The following is a 19,246-nucleotide window of genomic DNA, read 5'->3' as shown; positions in this document are numbered from 1 at the left end:
CTCTGAGTGCATCTCTTGGTACTTAATGACCTTTGCTTTCTGCATATGATTCACAGAATAATATCTGACTTTATAGCTCACTGAAATAATTTTACTGTCCACTTTAGGAGGAAAAAGCCCAGGGGAAGATTGGGGGCACGGGAGGGGCCACAGATAGAAGCAAAATGTGTGGGGAATTGGGTGCAGGAAGGGGAGAGAGAAAAGAAAAGATAATGTAGGAAAGAGATCAAAGATGCAGAAAAGGAGCAGATGAAAACAAAGTACCAGACCGTGGAAATGCCAATGCCCCTGCCTGCAGAAAAGGGATCTCAGCATCCCCGCCCATAGCCACGCCCCCGCTGAACCTTCCCGCCCATTTCTGGAACTTGGTGGGCGCAGGAAAGGAAGTGAGTCCAAAGTGGAAATGAATCCCTAATAAGGTGAAAGGTTCAGACGCGTGCTCTCTAAGCTCCAGTGTTACCAGATTGGGTTAGTTCCACTTCCCTCAGCGTTGTGCGTGGAAAGGTTGTTTTTTTTATACGGGTTGGGTTAACTTTGGGCTGGGCAGGTGGGCGACCGAGGGTTCGCAATCCTCTTTGCTGCAGGCGGATTTGCCAGCAGTCGCAGGGTGATGACTCCTCGGGCAGCATCCAATCAGAGGCTGCAGGAGGAGCAACGCGGCAGAAGGCGACCGTTGCGGAGCTCGGAAGAGGAAAAGGCATGGCGGGGTTGTTTAGTGGGAAAGCTCTTTACTCATTATTTGCCTAAACATTTATTTCCTTTTCTTACAAGACAAGTATAACGGATGTAAATGAAACTCAAACCTGGAAGGTAAGATTCTTTACACTTTGTTCTTATGCTGTTATTGCTGACGTTTTCTAGCAAGCAACACCCCCAAACATAACTAATTCAAGGTAGGAGGTTTTTCATAGCAAAAATATGATGGAAATGAAAGCTGTGACAAGTTTAAATCTAAATAGCAGAAGCCTCCCCATGCTGAATGCACCCATCATTATGAGGTGGTCTGGTTTTTGGCTTTTATTTTTCAGAGAAATATGGGTTTCACAAATTGAGTATTAAATACTGGAATTTAAAGGTCACTATTTTATGAAAAAGTCCCTCAATCTCCTCCACGCCACTCCCAAGACAATAGGAGCTGTGAGACTGGACTACAGACCCTCCAGTAAAGAGAGCATGAGGGGTGTTAGGCCACAAAAGACTTCTCTCAAAACTCATAATTTTACTTGCCTACAAAAATCTGACATTGGTCCTTGTAATTTCTGTAATCCGTAGCTTTACTCTGCTGTTATAATTTTTTAATTTTATTTCTTGCTTTTCTCATTTTATTTTAATCATTCTGTATATTACTTTGGCAATACATGTAAAACTGTCATTTCAATAAAGTTATATGAATCTGCTTGCTGCCTGATTGGTACTACTTGTTAGAAAACAGAGCAGCCTGCCTCCATAGTCCACCCTGCCTAGACCCCCGAACCTGCTGAAGTTGTCATGGTATCACTGAACTCTTCCTTCGTCTTGGTCCTGAACCAGAAGCTGCTGACTTTACTTCACCCTGTTGAAGCTTCCTAACCCACCTGCCTCTAAGGAACCAGATCCACTCGTACACTCAGAGAATTCTCTTGAAATTACAATACAATATTGTACAATAATTTTTATTACTATGCCAGACCTGTAAACATATACACCATTAAAATTTGTAAATATCAATCACTCAAACATTCACACATTAAAAACAGAGAACTCATGACACAATATAATACTTACAGTACAAATTCAAGTACAAGAATAATGCAACTCAAATGTTTATAATACAGAAACCCTTTTCTTCATAAAGTTTCCAATATTTTCAACTTCTCCACTTGTTTTCCTTTTTGTGAAGTCCAGATGTTTATATAACCTGTGTGCGTGCTAATTTTCTGCACCCACACGCCGCTGTTTGCAATAGTCCACAGATTCTCTAATTAACTTGTGTCAAGGGAACTAGCCCTTCACCACTCCATCCACATATACACAGTCCAACAACGGATCCTTGTTTCACCCACGCTTGGGCTTCATCAGGGACATGTTCTTAATAACTACGGAATATCACCTACATCAATCAAACAATAAAAATTGTGTATAATTAAGTTTTCAAAACGCAAAATTATATCCACACTATAGACTACAAGACACCCGATACATGTTAACTATTACCTGTTTTAATTCTCTCAGTATAATTTCAAACGTTGTGCAAATTGCAATGTCTTTGTATCCATTTTTAAATACAGCCTTTAAAAAATTCCAAATGTATCAAGAGTAAGTCATAATAATAATACCGAGATAAGCATTTAAGTTAATACAGTGAAACATTTCAAAAAGACGCCGCCAACCTCATACCTTCCAAAGAGTTCAACGCTTACCCAGGAACACCGGCTCTCACGTGTCAAAGAAACGTAATGACGTATCCCTGTGTCCTCCAATGTTATATATCCTGTTCATTATCCCAAACCCCACATTCAGAAAACTTTAATTGTTACCACCTGAACCTTCTTCAACTCACTTGTAGAAACGCATCCCATTCAATGGGTCCATTCAGTCCCTTCGGGGCCACCGTCCCCCATCGAAAAATAAAGCGCTGTTCTAACCGACGCAAAGATGCCGATAAATCTCCTCCTTTTACTAAATTAAGTTCTTTCACTACAAAGAATTTAACCTCATCTAATGTATGAGACTTTTGTATCCAGTGCTCTACTAAAGGGGCACTCATTTTCTTTGCATTAATGCGAGTTCTGTGTTCTATTATTCGTAATCTAACCTTTCTCCTTGTTTGATCATTGTATATAAGATTACACTGACACATAATCACGTAAATAACCCCACTCGAGTCACAAGAAAAATGCCCCAGTAATCTGTATGGAAATTTTAAACAAGAATGATGAAATTCTTTCATTATCAATACGTGTTTACACACAGAGCATGTTCCACAACAATCTTGACCATGTTCCCTATCATCTACAACCTTCAATTCACGATTCTTAAGATAATCTCCCAAATTCTGGCGTTTCTTTATAGCAAAGATCGTTTTTTCAGCAAATACAGAAATAGATGATAACATCTGCCAATGACCTAGAAAACTCTGTTTAATATCAGACACTCTGGATGAATATGGAATAGTACAAACAGCTCTTGAAAGCGCGGATTTTTTATAAGAAGATTATCTCTATTTGCATAGAGCACTCTCTTATAAGCTTTTTTCACAATAGCAGGTTTATATCCACGAGAAATGAACCGATCTTTTAATTGTTGAGATTGAATTTTATATTCCATAAGGGATGTACATAATCTTCTGTATCTTAAAAATTGACCAATTGGTATATTTTCCCACAATTGTTTAGGGTGGAAACTCTTAAAATGAAGTGTAGTATTCCTGTCCGTACTTGTACGGTGTACAATAGTCACTAATTTTATCATTTTTTATACATATAACCATATCAAGGAAATTTACCATTTTAAAATCCCACGTGTATGTAAACTTCAAATTGGAATCATACATATTTAATTCTTTCAGAAAAATTTGAAGACTTTCACTAGACCCCTGCCACACACAAAATACGTCATCGATGAAACGTTTCCACGTGATCACATGGGAAAACCACTTTGATAAACCAATTTTTCTTCAAAAAAAGATACATATAGACATGCTGTACTTGCGGCTATTGGAGACCCCATCAGAATTCCTTTGATCTGTAAATACGTATTAGTGTCAAAACTAAAGGTATTACACGTCAACACAATTTCTGTCAACTGTAACAAAAATTGTAATCTTCTAGCAGAAACATCCAATTTCATAAGTAGACTCTTAATGACCTGAAAGGCTTCCATTTGGGGAATGTTCGTGGATAACGAGGTAATGTCTGCCGTTACCAATATCCAGTCTTTAGACGGTCTAGGTAATTCAGATAATTTATTTATAAAGTCAGTAGAGTCTTTAATGTATGAAGTAATTTTCACAACATATGATTGAAGATAAGAATCAATCATTTTGGCTAAGGGTTCTAAACTAGTCCCAATACCTGCTACAATTGGTCTGCCAGGAGGTTTAACTAAAGTTTTATGGATTTTCGGCAGAATGTAAAAATATGCTCGTTTGGGATAAGCCACATACAGATAACAACATTCTTTTTGAGAGATGATATTGTTTCTTATAGCTAACTCCAATATTTCATTAATACGAGATTCTACCGACTGAACCCATCCCTCATCTATCTGGACATAAAATTGTCGATCACCAAGTTGTTTCAGAACTTCCTGATTATAGTCCTCTCGATTCATTACAACCACCCCTCCTCCCTTATCTGCCGCTGTCACTACATAGAGTCATCTTTTCTCAAGTGTTGTACTGCCCCCCATTCTTCCTTAGTCAAATTATAAGGAACAAATTCCTTAGTCTGTTCCATGGTCTCTAAATCCTGCCATACCAACAATTGAAATGCTTGTAATAGCGGACTAGTAGGGTGGGAGGAATCCAATTTGATGGTTTAAATAGCCTCTCTTTACAACTTGTATCATCTTGTTCATTTGAGAAAAATTCTCGCAAATGTAAACGCCTAAAGAATTTTTTTTAATTCCATGCGTGTTTCCATTGCATCATGTTTGCAAGAAGGGACAAAAGAAAAGCCCTTGTTAAGGACTCGAATCATATCTGTTGTAAGTGTTTTAGAGGATAAATTAAATACTGAGTTATAATTATCAGACCCCTCAATAGGGGACTGGTTATCACTACTCATTTGCGCAAATTGTACCCCACATTGCTGGTCTTTCCTTTCTGAAAACGAGATTCCCTTGAATTTTTTTGACCCCGAGGTCGTTGGTCTAAAAAATCGGAACGTCGACCCTTATTAGATATATCCTTCAAATCATCATCTTTAAATCTTACTTGTCGCGCGTCTTTCTGTTGTTTCTTTACATGTCCAGATAGATAAGGTATGGGTTCAGTCGGTAGAATCTCTTATTAATGAAATATTGGACCACTCTCCCACCTGATATCCAAGAAGCCCCTTCCCTGCCTATCTTCAGAAAGAAACTAAACTCATCTATTCACATTGGTCTAACAATGTGCCTAATCCCTTTTGTTTTTATTTTGTAACATTTTTCATTAAGCATTTACATCTGTACTGCTGGGTTTTTTCTCTTATTTATTTATTTTTTAAATTTACACTTTATTGCTTTTCAAATCATTACACGTTGGAATGATAAGACAGGGATAGTATTATCATACATAGGCAACTTAACAAGAAAACACAATTTTCATACTAAAGTCCACATCTAGGGGGAACGAAAAGGAAACAATTTAGGAAATTTAAAAAGAAAAAATGTACTGTGCCGGATCACCCTTCTTCACACAGGACTTATCATTAAGGAACCTCTCAAGATCTGCAGGGTCCAAAAATACAAATTTGTTATCCTGAAAGGATATCACACATTTACAGGGAAATGTAAAATAATAAGTAGCCCCAATATCTAATACCCTGGATTTCAACAAAAAGAACTGCTTTCTTCTTAATTGGGTTTCTCTGGAAATATCTGGATTTTCTGAGCACAAAAATGTAATCTCTTTGCTGCTTGCCTTGCTGCCACATGCAGGGCCGTGTTGCCTCGGTGGTCTTGCAGCAAGGGGTCAGCGCCGTGCTTAAGCAGAACGCGTACCATGGCATCATCACATAAAGCACAGGCTGCATGCAGAAGCGTGCGTCCCTTACGCAGGGAGAAGTTAACACTCAGGCCATGGTGCTTGCGCAGGTAGGACTTGAGCTTCAGAACGCTACCCTCCTCCAAGTAACGGTACAGTTTCTTCTGTTTCCGGGACATCAAGGTCTTGGAGCACCTGTTTGGCCAAGGACATACAAATAGTTAGAACATATCTCGATGCAAGCACTACTGGTGTGCGCTTCAGAGCATTTTGGCTCTCCAGTGCCACACAACCAGATGAGATATCCACAACAAATATTCATGAGATTGAATGAACTAAAAAGCCTATTCTTCCGCCTGTTCTTCCGCCTGTTCTTCCGCCTATTTTTTATCTGATTCTAATACAAAAGTAACCACAAAAGTGGCTCTAGTTTATCTTTCTTCAGCTTCCAAAAAAGAAGTAATATTTGGGCTAACAATAGGTGTTAAACATCTAGGGAACTCTCCTTTCCATTTACCACCCTTTTCTTACGAGGTAAATAATAAGAGTTAGATATAAAAAACCTCTTTTTACTTGAAAATTGAAGATTCTCTACTGCATATTTCTTAACTCGATTCCTTTCAGGAAATTTTCTTTTATCGGAAAATTCAACAACTGCAAATTCTTAGAACGCATGTAATTCTCTAAAGCTTCATATTTTTGATGCATAATTAAATTATCCTTAATTGTGGAAGCTGAAGTTAGTTGAAGGTCAGATATCACTCCAGACTGCAGCTTAAACTCAGTTTCTACTTTAGAAGCTCTATTTTCCAGTAGCTTAAGAGATGCTTTTCCTGTATAAATAGATAACTTTTATAGGATTAGTCAAAGCCTTATCAATTCTATTAATTACTCTCCAAATATCTTGGAGTGATACCTCCATCGATTCCTCCTGTACATTTAATAAATGCTCTTCATTTTCTAAATTAAATATCATAGGAGCAGGATGGATAACTGTTGATGTCAACAATACATTGTCCAAATTCTCATGTTCACCCATTGGTAGGACACCACCAGCAGGTGTACAGCCCAACTCCTGTTGAAACTCCACCATATTAATATTCCCCCGATCATGAGAGTCATTTTCAGGTTTATTTAAATCAAATACAGACACACCTGATGAAGCTTATGGCCTGGGAAGTAGAGAATGTGTTTCTGGGGATAATGAAATCCAGCTAATTTCATACTCAATTCCTGCAGTGGTGAATTGGCTCTAATCCCATGAGAATCCATTAGACCATGAGCTGGAGATGACGAGGATACCGATATTGTAGTTATAATTTTCCTCTTCCTTTTTCTTCTCATACTGAAAAAAAACAGGGAAGAAAAATTTTTTAGAAGGGACACGTGTTTTTGGCACGCCACAGCGTGCCTCGTCTTATGGTCCTCGGGGTCTTTCGGGGCAAGGTGTCTCTCTCTTATTGCCCGCGTTAAAGTCAGAAATCTCCAGGCTCTGACTCAGCAGTTGTTACTGAAGTTCCCCTTCTCTCATGTATTTTTTGTATGGTGCTGTACTATTTAAATACTGTAAATAAACACATACAAAGACACACATCAGATATTCAGAGGGATATTTGTGTTAGTCTGGTATCCTCAAAAAATTAGTTAGTCTACAAAGTGCAAACTGCCTTGTGTCAATGTTGCTATACATATCAAAGTGAGTATAAATGATGGTTTAACATTTTTAAAGAGTATGATTATAACAATGGTAGCAGCTGTGGTGTCCGGTCTGTTTGAGGGTTCATGAGTTCCAGTCCTTGAACAAATAGGCCTGATTTTCAGTATGTGGTTCACCTAGGCTTTTTAGTTCATTCAATCTCATGAATATTTGTTGTGGATATCTCATCTGGTTGTGTGGCACTGGAGAGCCAAAATGCTCTGAAGCGCACACCAGTAGTGCTTGCATCGAGATATGTTCTAACTATTTGTATGTCCTTGGCCAAACAGGTGCTCCAAGACCTTGATGTCCCGGAAACAGAAGAAACTGTACCGTTACTTGGAGGAGGGTAGCATTCTGAAGCTCAAGTCCTACCTGCGCAAGCACCATGGCCTGAGTGTTAACTTCTCCCTGCGTAAGGGACGCACGCTTCTGCATGCAGCCTGTGCTTTATGTGATGATGCCATGGTACGCGTTCTGCTTAAGCACGGCGCTGACCCCTTGCTGCAAGACCACCGAGGCAACACGGCCCTGCATGTGGCAGCAAGGCAAGCAGCAAAGAGAGGGCAGAGAGGTAAAGAAGGGGTGTGGGGGGGGGGGGGTAGCTTCTCCAAATGGGCTTTTGTGCATACCTCGACAGGAGTGAATCTGTCGTAAGCCATGGCATGTTGGGGATGATCTCAATCTCTCAAATTTCTGCTAATGACCTTCTTAATAGGGGTGGGATGAAGAAAAGTTGTGGGTTTTTTTTTTCGTTTTTCATTTCGTTTTCAAGGGTTTGATTTTCCACAAATTTCATTTCGTCAGATGTTTTATTTCTTTTTTTTTAACAATTAAATGAAATAAACATTTTAGCCCTCCCACCCAAAAAATGTCGGGGCCAGGATCCTCCCCGACCCCCACTTACCCGATCCGGAGGGGATCAGACATTGAGGCCTAGTACGGCACAGGCTGAGATAGCAGTGATGGTCCTGACGCCTTGGCCCTAACTGAAGCCTCAACCTTGCATAGGCCTAGGCAAGGCCCAGGCAAGGCCCCCAGCGCTGTGATCCGACACGAAGACCAAGTCCCGGAGACCGGGTCCTGAAACCTTTGCCTAGGCCGCAGCTGGGGGCCAGACCCGATGCTGAGACCCGGTCAACGCACATCAAAATGGCTCCGTCTGCTAGGGTGAATGTGCCGGAGTTAATGAACTCCGGTGCGACCTAAGCAGTTTCATTTAGCTTTCAAGCAGCGAAGAAAGAAATGAAGAAAAGAAACTCCCAGGCCTGGACTCAGTGGCTTGGGCCTTAACCCTGGGCCAGGGCTCAGGTGTCAGGACCCAGCCTTCGGGTCTGATCTGGGGACCCAGCATCTGGGTCACGGTGTTAGGCCTGTGCCCAGACTCCAGCCTAGGCCAAGGACCCAGCCTCTGGGTTGGGTCCCAGCAGCAGGCCTGAGCCTGGATCGTGATGTTGGCTCTCCCCAGAGCAGGTAAGGGTTTTTGCTTTGTTTTTTTTTTTAACATTTTTGGGGTCTCTGTCAAGGCCCCAGCATTAGGCCTGGACCTTGGCCGAGACTCTGGCGTCGCACTCGGGTGTGGACTGCAGTTTGTGCATCGGGCCATGGCCTATGCCTAGGTGAGGCCCCCGCGTTGCACTCTGGCATAAGCAGAGGCTCTTGCTTTGGGTTTCAGCCTATTCCATAGGTGAGGCCCCGGCTTCGGGCCTGGACCTATGGACAGATCAATTTTGTTTTCAAAACAAAAGTGAAAACGAATGCAATTTCGTCAGCTTTTCAATTGTTTCTCTTTGAAAACGAAATAGGAAATTTCATCTAACTTCCTATTTTGTTTCTCTACTTCTTAATACTTGCATTCTACCAAAGAGAGCCGCCTCCTGGAGTTTATTTATTTTATTTAAAGTCTTTCTTTACCGACACTCGTCAGGGACAACATGCCGGTTTACATGGAACAGGGGAAACAAGAATATAATCAGTTACAAAAAGCAAGGGCATGGAAAACTGGGAGCTTGTGAGAAAAAATATAACTACAGATAGAACGAATTGAAAGTTGGAACAGTAAAATAATTGATGATGAAGGAAATATTAGCAGGAAAATTAGGTAATATTATGTACATAATATGGAGTTAATGTATAATCTTAGGCACATTTTCTTGCTCTCTGATTGCATCTCTTGGTACTTAAGAATCTTTGCTTTCTCCACATGATCTACAGAATAGTCATTGGGTACTGACATCTTTCAGTAATGCCATTCTTGTGTTCTCCTTCATCGTAATATCTGTTTTTTGTGCCTCAGTCTTTCTGTTGGAGGGCATAAGAATGTCCCAGGTGATCACGACTTTCTTGTTCTCCTTTATTTTATTAGGGTTATGCATCCAATGTTTCTTTGGTATGTCTGTTATAATATTTACACAGCTTCCAATGAATAAACCATACTACCTTGTTGTGCCTTCTGACATCCAGCGACAAGATGTGAAACTGTCTCCAGTTCTGTTTTGCAGAATCTGCATTTGTCTATTTATCAGTCTTTTCTATGCTGGCTGTGAGTCTGTAGTCCACTATCTTTTGCTGCAATTACCAATCTCTCATCCATAGGTTTTAATTGACCTCTTCCTCTTCATTTAGGCAGGCCAGTCCACACAAGTGGGTTATGCACTCCTATCAACAGATGGAAACTGAGAAATCTGACTTGCTGACATCACCCATATATAACTGAATACTGATATTCTCTGTCTCCAGCAGATAGTGAACACACAACCTACCTGTGGGTAGGCCTGTCGGGACGAGACAGGTGGATCGAAGGCTGAGGAGCCATTCTCGGTTGAGCAGATGGTCTTTGGGAACAGATTTCCAGATTAGCATATCTGGACAGCGTGGCAGTGAAAGCTGTTTGCCCCCTTCCCCCACAAGCTGCGATTCTCCAGTCGCAGGAGGGGACTCTCATGAGCAGGGGAATTGACATTCTCCTGCAGACTTGGCTGATAGAGGAAATACTGTAGTATTTTCCCTGTGGCCAATGATAGGCATGTTTCTGCAAAGGATTGTGCGACATCCCAGCTCGGTCCTTCTAGTGACGTCTGACTGTCTGCAGTCCATTTACATTTCATACCGTCCGGTATGAAAGTCTGGATCAGTTTTGTCTTACGGTTTGGCCCTTGAGAGGGTTCAACTGATGAGTCTTTTATTCCTCAGCAGTGATGAGCACCCTGTTACGGGCTCAAACATTTTTTTTTCTACATCCTTGGAGTATGGTAGGGTATGGAGAATTTTTGAGGATTGGTGCAGGAAATGAATGTTTTGCCCTTTTCAGATGCTGTTGGTCTTGGACTTTCTGCAGGAAGGCCTGTTATAAGGGTTAGCTCTCACTAAGCTCGAAGTTCAGGTGGCTGCTTTGCCTTGTTATAGAGGGTGTGTCCAAGGCAAATGCCTTTTATCGCATCTGAGCCATGGTGAGGTTTGTCAGATTAGTTAAACACGTTCGACCACTGTTATCTTTTTGTCAGGCCCAGCTTTTTGTCTGCTTCGGCTTTCCTTGTGTTTACTAACTTGGAAGACTGTATTCCTGGTCGCAATTTGCGCAGCAAGAAGGGTTTTGGAGTTAGATTCTTTCATGGTGAGAGTTGTTCTTGTTTGCCCAGGACACAATATACATTAGAAACCAAAGGTGGTTTGGGATTTTTATTTAAATTAGTCCATGACCTTACCCATCTTTGAATGAGCAGGATTCAATTTCATCAGGAGCTGGACAACCTTTTTGGGGAAGGGGAAGACTTTTCCGACAGGATGAGCTCCACCTTAACCAGAGTGGAACCAAGCTGCTGGCGCTACCTTTTAAAAAGGAGATAGAGCAGCTTTTAAACTAGAACAAGGAGAAAGCTGCAGTCACTGTGCACTGCATGGTTTGGAGGAAGGATTCTTCAAAAGATACTAATGAAACAGGAGAGTTAGGGCATCCATTAAAAGCAAAAGTAGTCCATGTGCCTATAAGTAAAGAATCACCTGAGCTAAAGGATTCCAAACAATCCCTATCAACTGGAAAGCAGGTAATTTTATATAAACAAAAAAACGCACTTTGAAATGTCTGTATGCCAGAAGTCTAAGAAGTAAAATGGGAGAGTTAGAATGTATAGCAGCAAATGATGAGATTGACATAATTGGCATTTCTGAGACCTGGTGGAAGGAGGATAACCAATGGGACAGTGCTATTTCAGGGTACAAATTATAACACAATGATGGGGAGGATCAACTTGGTGTGGGTGTTGCGCTTTATGTCTGGGAGGGTATAGAGTCCAACAGGATAAAAATCCATACAAGAGGCTAAATGCTCAGTAGAATCTATATGGGTAGAAATCCCATGTGTGTTGGGTAAGAGTATAGTGATAGGAGTATACTACCGTCCACCTGGACAAAATAGTCAGACAGATGATGAAATGCTAAGAGAAATCAGGGGAGCTAACCAATTTGGCAGTGCAGTAATAATGGGAGATTTCAGTTACCCCGATATTGACTGGGTAAATGTAACATCAGGACATGCTAGAAACATAAAGTTCCTGGATGGAATAAAATGACTGCTTCATGAAGCAATTGGTTCAGGAACTGACGAGAGAGGGAGCTATTTTAGATCTAATTCTTAGTGGAACGCAGGATTTGGTGAGCGAGGTAATGGTGGTGGGGCCATTTGGCAATAGTGTTCATAACATGATCAAATTTAAACTATAACTGAAAGGGGGATAATATGTAAATCTACAGCTCTAATGTAAAATTTTCAAAAGGGAAACTTTGATAAAATAAGAAAATAGAAAAAAACTGAAAGGTGCAGCTGCAAAGGTTAAAAGTGTACAACAGGCATGGACATTGTTTAAAAATACAATCTTAGAAGCGCAGTCCAGATAATATTCCATGCATTAAGAAAAGTGGAAGGAAGGCAAAATGATTACCGGCATGGTTAAAAGGTGAAGTGAAAAAGGCTAATATCCTTCAAAAAAAATGGAAGAAGGATCCATCTGAAGAAAATAGGAAAAAGCATAAGCATTGTCAAATTAAGTGTAAAACATTGATAAGCCAGGCTAAGAGAGAATTTAAAATGAAGTTGGCCATAGAGGCAAAAACTCATAATAAAAACTTTTTAAAATATATCCGAAGCAGGAAACCTGCGAGGGAGTCAGTTGGACTGTTAGATGATCGAGAGGTTAAAGGGGCTCTTAGGGATGATAAGGCCATTGCAGAAAGACTAAATAATTGCTTTTGTATTCACTAAGGAGGATGTTGGGGAGATACTGGTTCCAGAGATGGTTTTCAAGGGTGATGGGTCAGATGAACTGAACAAAATAATGGTGAACCTGGAAGATGTAGTAGGCCAGATTGACAAACTAAAGAGTAGCAAATTATCTGGACTGGATGGTATACACCCCAGGGTTCTGAAGGAACTAAAAAATGAAATTTGTCTATTAGATAAAATTTGTAACCCTTCATTAAAATCATCCATTGAACTGAAGACTGGAGGGTGGCCAATGTAACCCCAATATTTTAAAAGGGCTCCAGGGGTGATCCAGGAAGCTACAGATCGGTGAGCTTGACTTCAGTGTGGGAAAAATAGTGGAAACTGTTCTAAAGATCAAAATCACAGAGCTTATTAGAAAGACATGGTTTTAATGGAATATAGCATGGATTTACCCAAGGGAAGTCTTGCCTCACAAATCTTCATTTTTTTGAAGGGGTTAATAAACGTGGATGAAGGTGAACTGGTAGATGTAGTGTATTTGGATTTTCAGAAGGCATTTGACAAAGTCCCTCATGAGAGGCTTTTAAGAAAAGTAAAAAAAACATGGGATAGGAGGTGATGTCCTTTCATGGATTACAAACTGGTTAAAAGACAGGAAACAGAGAGTAGGATTAAATGGTCAATTTTCTCAATGGAAAAGGATAAACAGTGGAGTGCCTCAGGGATCTGTACTTGGACAGGTGCTTTTCAATATATTTATAAATGATCTGGAAAGGAATACAAGAATTGAGGTAATCAGATTTGCAGATGATACAAAATTATTCAAAGTAGTTAAATCTCAAGCAAACTGTGATACATTGCAGGAGGACCTTGCAAGACTGGAAGATTGGGCATCCAAATGGCAGATGAAATTTAATGTGGATAAGTGCAAGGTGATGCATATAGGGAAAAATAACCCATGCTATAGTTACACAATGTTAGGTTCCATATTAGGAGCTATCACCCAAGAAAGAGATCTGGGCGTCATAGTGGATAACGCATTGAAATCGTCGGCTCAGTGTGCTGCGGCAGTCAAAAAAGCAAACAGAATGTTGGGAATTATTAGAAAGGGAATGGTGAATAAAACGGAAAATGTCATAATCCCTCAGTATCGCTCCATGGTGAGACCACACCTTGAATACTGTGTACAATTCTGGTCGCCGCATCTCAAAAAAGATATAGTTGCAATGGAGAAGGTACAGAGAAGGGCAACCAAAATGATAAAGGGGATGGAACAGCTCCCCTATGAGGAAAGGCTAAAGAAGTTAGGGCTGTTCAGCTTGGAGAAGAGACGGCTGAGGGGGGATATGAGAGAGCTCTCTCTAAAATCATGAGGTCTAGAAAAGGTAAATGTGAATCGGTTATTTACTCTTTCAGATAACAGAAGAACTGGGGGGACACTCCTAAAGGTTAGCAAGAGGCACATTTTAAAACAATCAAAGAAATTCTTTTTCCCTCCATGCACAATTAAGCTCTTGGAATAGTCACTGCTGTTACTGGCATTAGGCGCATGGGATCTACTTAGTTTGGGTACCTGCCAGGTTCTTATGGCCTGGATTGGCCACTGTTGGAAACAGGATGCTGGGCTTGATGGACCCTTGGTCTGACCCAGTATGGCATGTTCTTAGTTTCATGTCCTGTATTCCCTGAATTATAAGGATTCATTAACTGATATTTTAAGATTACTAATTCCTTGAAGACTAAACTTTTGTCCTTTATGGTGGAGTTAGGAGACGGGTATTTATTTAAGGTATTTCTATACCGTCTTTAACAATATATAATTGATCAAAATGGTTTACATTGGTAAACTTAAAAGAAATAAAACAAAAATAAATAATATACTATAAAATAATACTATAGATAATAGTAAATCAATCATAGAAAATAGTGAATTAAACCAGCCTAAGACTAGAATATTTCTAATAAAATAGAAAGAGAGAGAAATACAATTTCATGATCTAAACCTTTACTAATCTGCTGTCTAATACATCTGTAAACTAAACTCCCTACTAGAATAATTATTTTTAAAAATCAAGTACAGTAGGAAAGACGAAGAATCGAAAAACCTAACGATTTAACTGTCTCTAATTTACCAGATTATTGTTGGCTTGAATCACAGCTGCAAAAGCTTCTTTAAAAAGGTGAGTTTTTAAAGCCTTTTTAAATTCTTTACTGCTGGAAATTCGTCCCAAATCATTGGAGAGGGAATTCCACAGTATGGGACCCGCCACTGAAAACTCTTCCTCTCGTAATATTTAGTCTGGCTAGCCAGACTGTAGGAACTTCATGCAGGTTCTTATTTAAGGATCGTAAGTTTCTAGATGGTTTGTAGAGTCGTAGAGAGGTACACAACCATGTGGAATCTTGAGTATTGATAAGTGTGCGTATTAATGACCATATTTTGTATTTAATTCTATATTTAAAGTGGTAGCCAATGTAATTTGTATAGTATAGGAGTGATATGATTTTTCATAGGTGTACCAGTTAGCAGCCGGGCTGCTGAATTTTGAACCATTTGTAATGGCTTAATTGTGGAATCTGGAAGGCCTAGGTATAATCTGTGCAGTAATCTAGACTGGAAAAACCGGGTAGAAGCGTTACAGGCCAAACAGCCCGTTGAATTAAAGAGCGCCTTTGACTAGAGTGCAGGCGGTGTCCTGGGCAAAGATGCATCTGTCTCTGTCAGAGATCTGTCAAGGAGGGTCCTGGTGCTTTTTGCATGCCTTTTCCAAGCATTGATTGGATGATAGGGCGCAGGATGCATTCTTTTGCAAGGGCAGTCTTGAAGGGAGCACAGGCAGCTTCCCACCCTTCTGGGGATTAGCGGGGGTACATCCCACTTGTGTGGACTGGCCTGCCTGAATGAAGAGGAAGGTGAAATTACTTCTTACCTGATAATTTCCTTTCCTCTTGAGAAGGCAGGCCAGTCTACATTCCTACCCCATACTGCCTCCGTTGCATGGTCATTTTGTTCGTTTTCTTGCAGATATCGAGAAGATTGGACAATGGACATCATTATGAAGCGCTTTGGATCATTGAAGCTCCTAGTAAGACAAGTTTCGCATTTCTAACTATGATTTATGTTCAGGCTCCACCACTGGGCCCACTGCATCTTGGTCTCATGTAAGTTTAAAAAAAAAAAATGGATGCCAAAGAAAATAAGTGTGATGTAGCGTGGGTTAAGGAGATAGGTAAAGTTATAGTTTATATGTTGTTCACTTGTCCACAGTTGGCTTTTGCAGGAATACTGGCAGGTTGATGTTGGTGTACGGCTATATATGGTTGACATCAGCGAGTCACATTTCTCCCTCTCCATTTGCCGATAGTAGTGCATAACCAGTTCTGTGGACTGCCCTCTAGAAGAAAGGAAATTATCAGGTAAGAAGTAATTTCACCTTGTCAGCCCACGAATGGGCAGTGAGAATTCAGTTTGAGGTCGGGCAGTGATGTTGGATGGGAGGAATGACTCCGTTCTGTGCACTAACACTGCTTTACACTACCAGCATATCACACATTTTAGCAGTCTCTCTGTTTTCTCTCTAGTATATGAGGATTTGGTGGTCCTTCTGAAAAAACACTGCCCAGCTGCCTTAGAAGTTATCAATAGAGATGGAAAGACACCTTGCGACCTGTTACAGCAGCTAGAAACAAAAGAGGTACGGAGTGAAAGCTATAAATTATTTTTATAGTTTGGCTGAATGCATGCAGCTAGATTTGCACAGATTTGGGTCACCTGTTCCTGCTAATAAGCCCCTTTTAGTAGTGAGAAATAAGAATTGCAGTGGAGGAAAAGACTACAGATATAGTTACTGTTATAGACTGGCTGTAAATGTTTTTAAATAAATAAATCCAACCCATAGGAGCTGTGTGTGGCTGAACGTTGGTCCTGCTGCTTTTGGATCAGGTCTCTGACATGACTTAGTGGGGTTTGCATGTAGTAAATGCTGGGAAAGTTTGGGCAACAGAACTATTGAAAGGCTTGTCTTTTTGTTTTGGGGTTCAGTAGTGTTGCCAGTTGATTGCAAAATATACCCAGACCCATCAAATATCCTAGGAAGGCCAGTGGCCAGCAGGATGTTTAAACTGCTGCTCTATCAGTAGCCTGTTATTCCTGCACCCTAGGGTTTCATCCTCCTCCTGCCTTCCAGACACATCCCTTTCTCTCCTCCTTACCTTCCTGCTCTGCCAAAGCAGCAAGGTCTGTCTCGCTGCCACCTGTGCATGTCAAAAGCAGCAGTTCTCCGCTGAGCACAGACATTTTGAGTGAGCACTTGCTCGCAGTCCGCCCACCAGCCCCTATGTGGGATTTCTTTTTGAAAAGGAAACTTGCCCTTGATGATGATGAGGCTGCCACAGAGACTGTGAGTACTCGCTAGTTTACAGTCCCCACACTTGGGGAGGGAACGCTGCTGCTGTGCACTGATAGTAATGGTGCCTGAAGCTGCCTCTCAGCCTGGGGAAGGGGATAAGACAAGGAGATGTGGTAGTGGGATCAGAGGGGAGGTTATTTGGAGAGTGGCTACTTAGGGGTAAGGGGGAGTTGGCCATTTCTTATTCACAGCTGTTGGTAACCCTGGGGTCAGGTGCTTATTAATGGTCAGATTGTGATGAGTCCACTCTGGTGATGTCCTGCTATTGTTTCCTAGCCCTCCTGTGATACAGCAGCATCTGGCAGAGGCACAGATGGTGCAGAGAGAGCTCCCGCTGAGGTGGAGAGAGAATGGCATTGGAAACTCTATGGAGAATGCCAGGATGAGTTTCAGGAGAGCTTTGGGCAGTATGACGGTAAGGAAACTGCATTGAAATGCTTAGGAAATTCAAGCTGACATGGGAAAGCTGTAAATACTGTTCAATGAAACAATTGCGCATGGAAAGATGTGGGGACAGCATGAAGAGTGTCTTTGATTAGTGGGACTTTAAACAGACAGGAGAAAAACTGAATATTACGAGGCTGTGTTTTCTTTTTTTTTTTAAATATATATTTATATATTTATATTTTATATATGTGTGTGTATGTGTGTGTATGTATATGTATGTATATATATATATATATATATATATATATATATATATATATATATATATATATATAAAGAATTGTACATAAAAAATGTTCAAAGAACTTTGCTTGAGGTGTAATCATGGTGAAAGATTATTATAGGGAACTAGGGGGAAAGAGGACTTGATTTTCAATGTGACCATAAATATTTTAAAACTAATAAGTGAATATTTAATAATGGTTTATAGAGAGCGTTTGTGAGTTTCGGGTGAGATGGTGTGTAGAGGGTTTACATTATTAATATGGGGAGAGAAATATTTCTCCAAGGACAAGCAGGATGGTAGTCCTCGCACATATGGGTGACGACGTCAAATGGAGCCCCGTTCCGGAACTTTGATCTCCAAGATTCTAGAACTTTCAAACCTGGCCCTGCTGAGCATGTGCAGCTGTAGTCATCACACTGATCCCCTAGGCAGAGTCCATCAGTCTTTTTATCTGTGGAACAATGTGGTCGCGGGAGCCACATGTGTCACTGTATTCGGCTTTGTTCTCTCCTCACAGTTTTTGGAAGTGATTTTTTTCTAGAGCTGCAGCCGTCTTTCTTTCCTTTCTCTTATGGTCGTTTTATTTTCTTTTTCCTTTTCTTTCTACTATCTGCCAGCCGCATGGCAGGCCTTAGTCACTGTGCAGTCTAGCAGAGTCTATTACTATCCCTTATTAAATACTGCACCTGCAGTTTAGTATCTGTGTCCTCTTCTTGCTTTGTCTGGTTTTATACCTTTGTCAGGTGCTGGCAGGACTGACTGAATGCAGTCAGGATGATCCATGTAGGCCACTGAGCCTGGGGACTCGCCTGAGTTTCTACCTGGGTAGGAGTTCCATGTCGTTTCACCAATCAGCATTGATGGAGGTTCAGATAGTGAAGAGGTCATGGACCACACCATTCCTGTGGGAGGAGAGCTCATTCTCCCCACACTCAAAGGAACTAGTCTCCATGGGTAGGAGCCCTGGATGATGTAGCCTCCCCTGCTGCTTGCCTGTGGTGGTAGTGCAGTCTCCTCGAGAGAGAAGGTGAGCAGGAGCCTGAGCAAGCAGCTTGCTGTTGCACCTTCGTTACTATGCCTAGTAACAGTTGCCTATGCACATTTGTGACCAGCGCACTGTTGATCTGATGCGTTCATGTCAGGACTGAGTCAGGGACCAGGACTGCTATTGAGCGCCATGGTAACCCTGGACGCCGTCGAGATGCATGACTGCCCTTGATGCCACAAGGGCCTTCTGTGCCGTAGGCATCATCTTGATGCACCGGTGTCATCGAGCGCCTTGGGCCTTGATGTGGTGATGTAGTGGCACCGACATCTAGTATTGGGGACCAGGGCTGCCATCGAATGCCATGGTCCTCCTCAATGCCATAGGAGCCGCCATCGATGCCCAATTCCATCAAGGTATGTGCATGGCCACCTTCATTGCCATCAAGGAACGTAGCCTCAATGTTGCGGCCTCCCTTGAGGCCATCCAGGTGCAGGGCCACCATTGAGGCCATCAGGCATCTTGGCCACCGATGCCATTTGTTGTCGCTCTCAACAAGGACAAGAACCATTAACAAGGCTGTTGAGCACCCTG

At 41.3% G+C, this 19,246-nt stretch overlaps 1 protein-coding gene across 3 annotated transcripts in view; it reads left to right on the top strand.

Moving 5' to 3' along the window:
- The first annotated feature begins 357 nt into the window (after positions 1–357).
- NFKBIL1 (NFKB inhibitor like 1) overlaps positions 358–19,246 on the top strand; it is a 24,799-nt gene continuing 5,910 nt past the window's right edge. The window contains exons 1-5 of one of the 3 annotated variants that reach the window (XM_029578989.1): positions 358–468; positions 772–810; positions 7,655–7,938; positions 16,168–16,280; positions 17,271–17,409. In XM_029578989.1, coding sequence (XP_029434849.1) covers positions 791–810; positions 7,655–7,938; positions 16,168–16,280; positions 17,271–17,409 — 556 coding nt within the window. In that variant the 5' untranslated portion in view covers positions 358–468; positions 772–790. Of the gene's footprint in view, positions 505–771; positions 811–7,654; positions 7,939–16,167; positions 16,281–17,270; positions 17,410–19,246 lie in introns of all 3 variants that reach the window. The other 2 variants (XM_029578992.1, XM_029578991.1) reach the window with 2 other exon arrangements.

Source organism: Rhinatrema bivittatum, chromosome 15 (genome assembly GCF_901001135.1).
Source record: "Rhinatrema bivittatum chromosome 15, aRhiBiv1.1, whole genome shotgun sequence".
In the NCBI taxonomy this organism is placed as follows: domain Eukaryota; kingdom Metazoa; phylum Chordata; class Amphibia; order Gymnophiona; family Rhinatrematidae; genus Rhinatrema; species Rhinatrema bivittatum.
The sequence above is the reverse complement of the archived record's forward strand: the minus strand, read 5'-3'. Positions and strand labels throughout refer to the sequence as shown.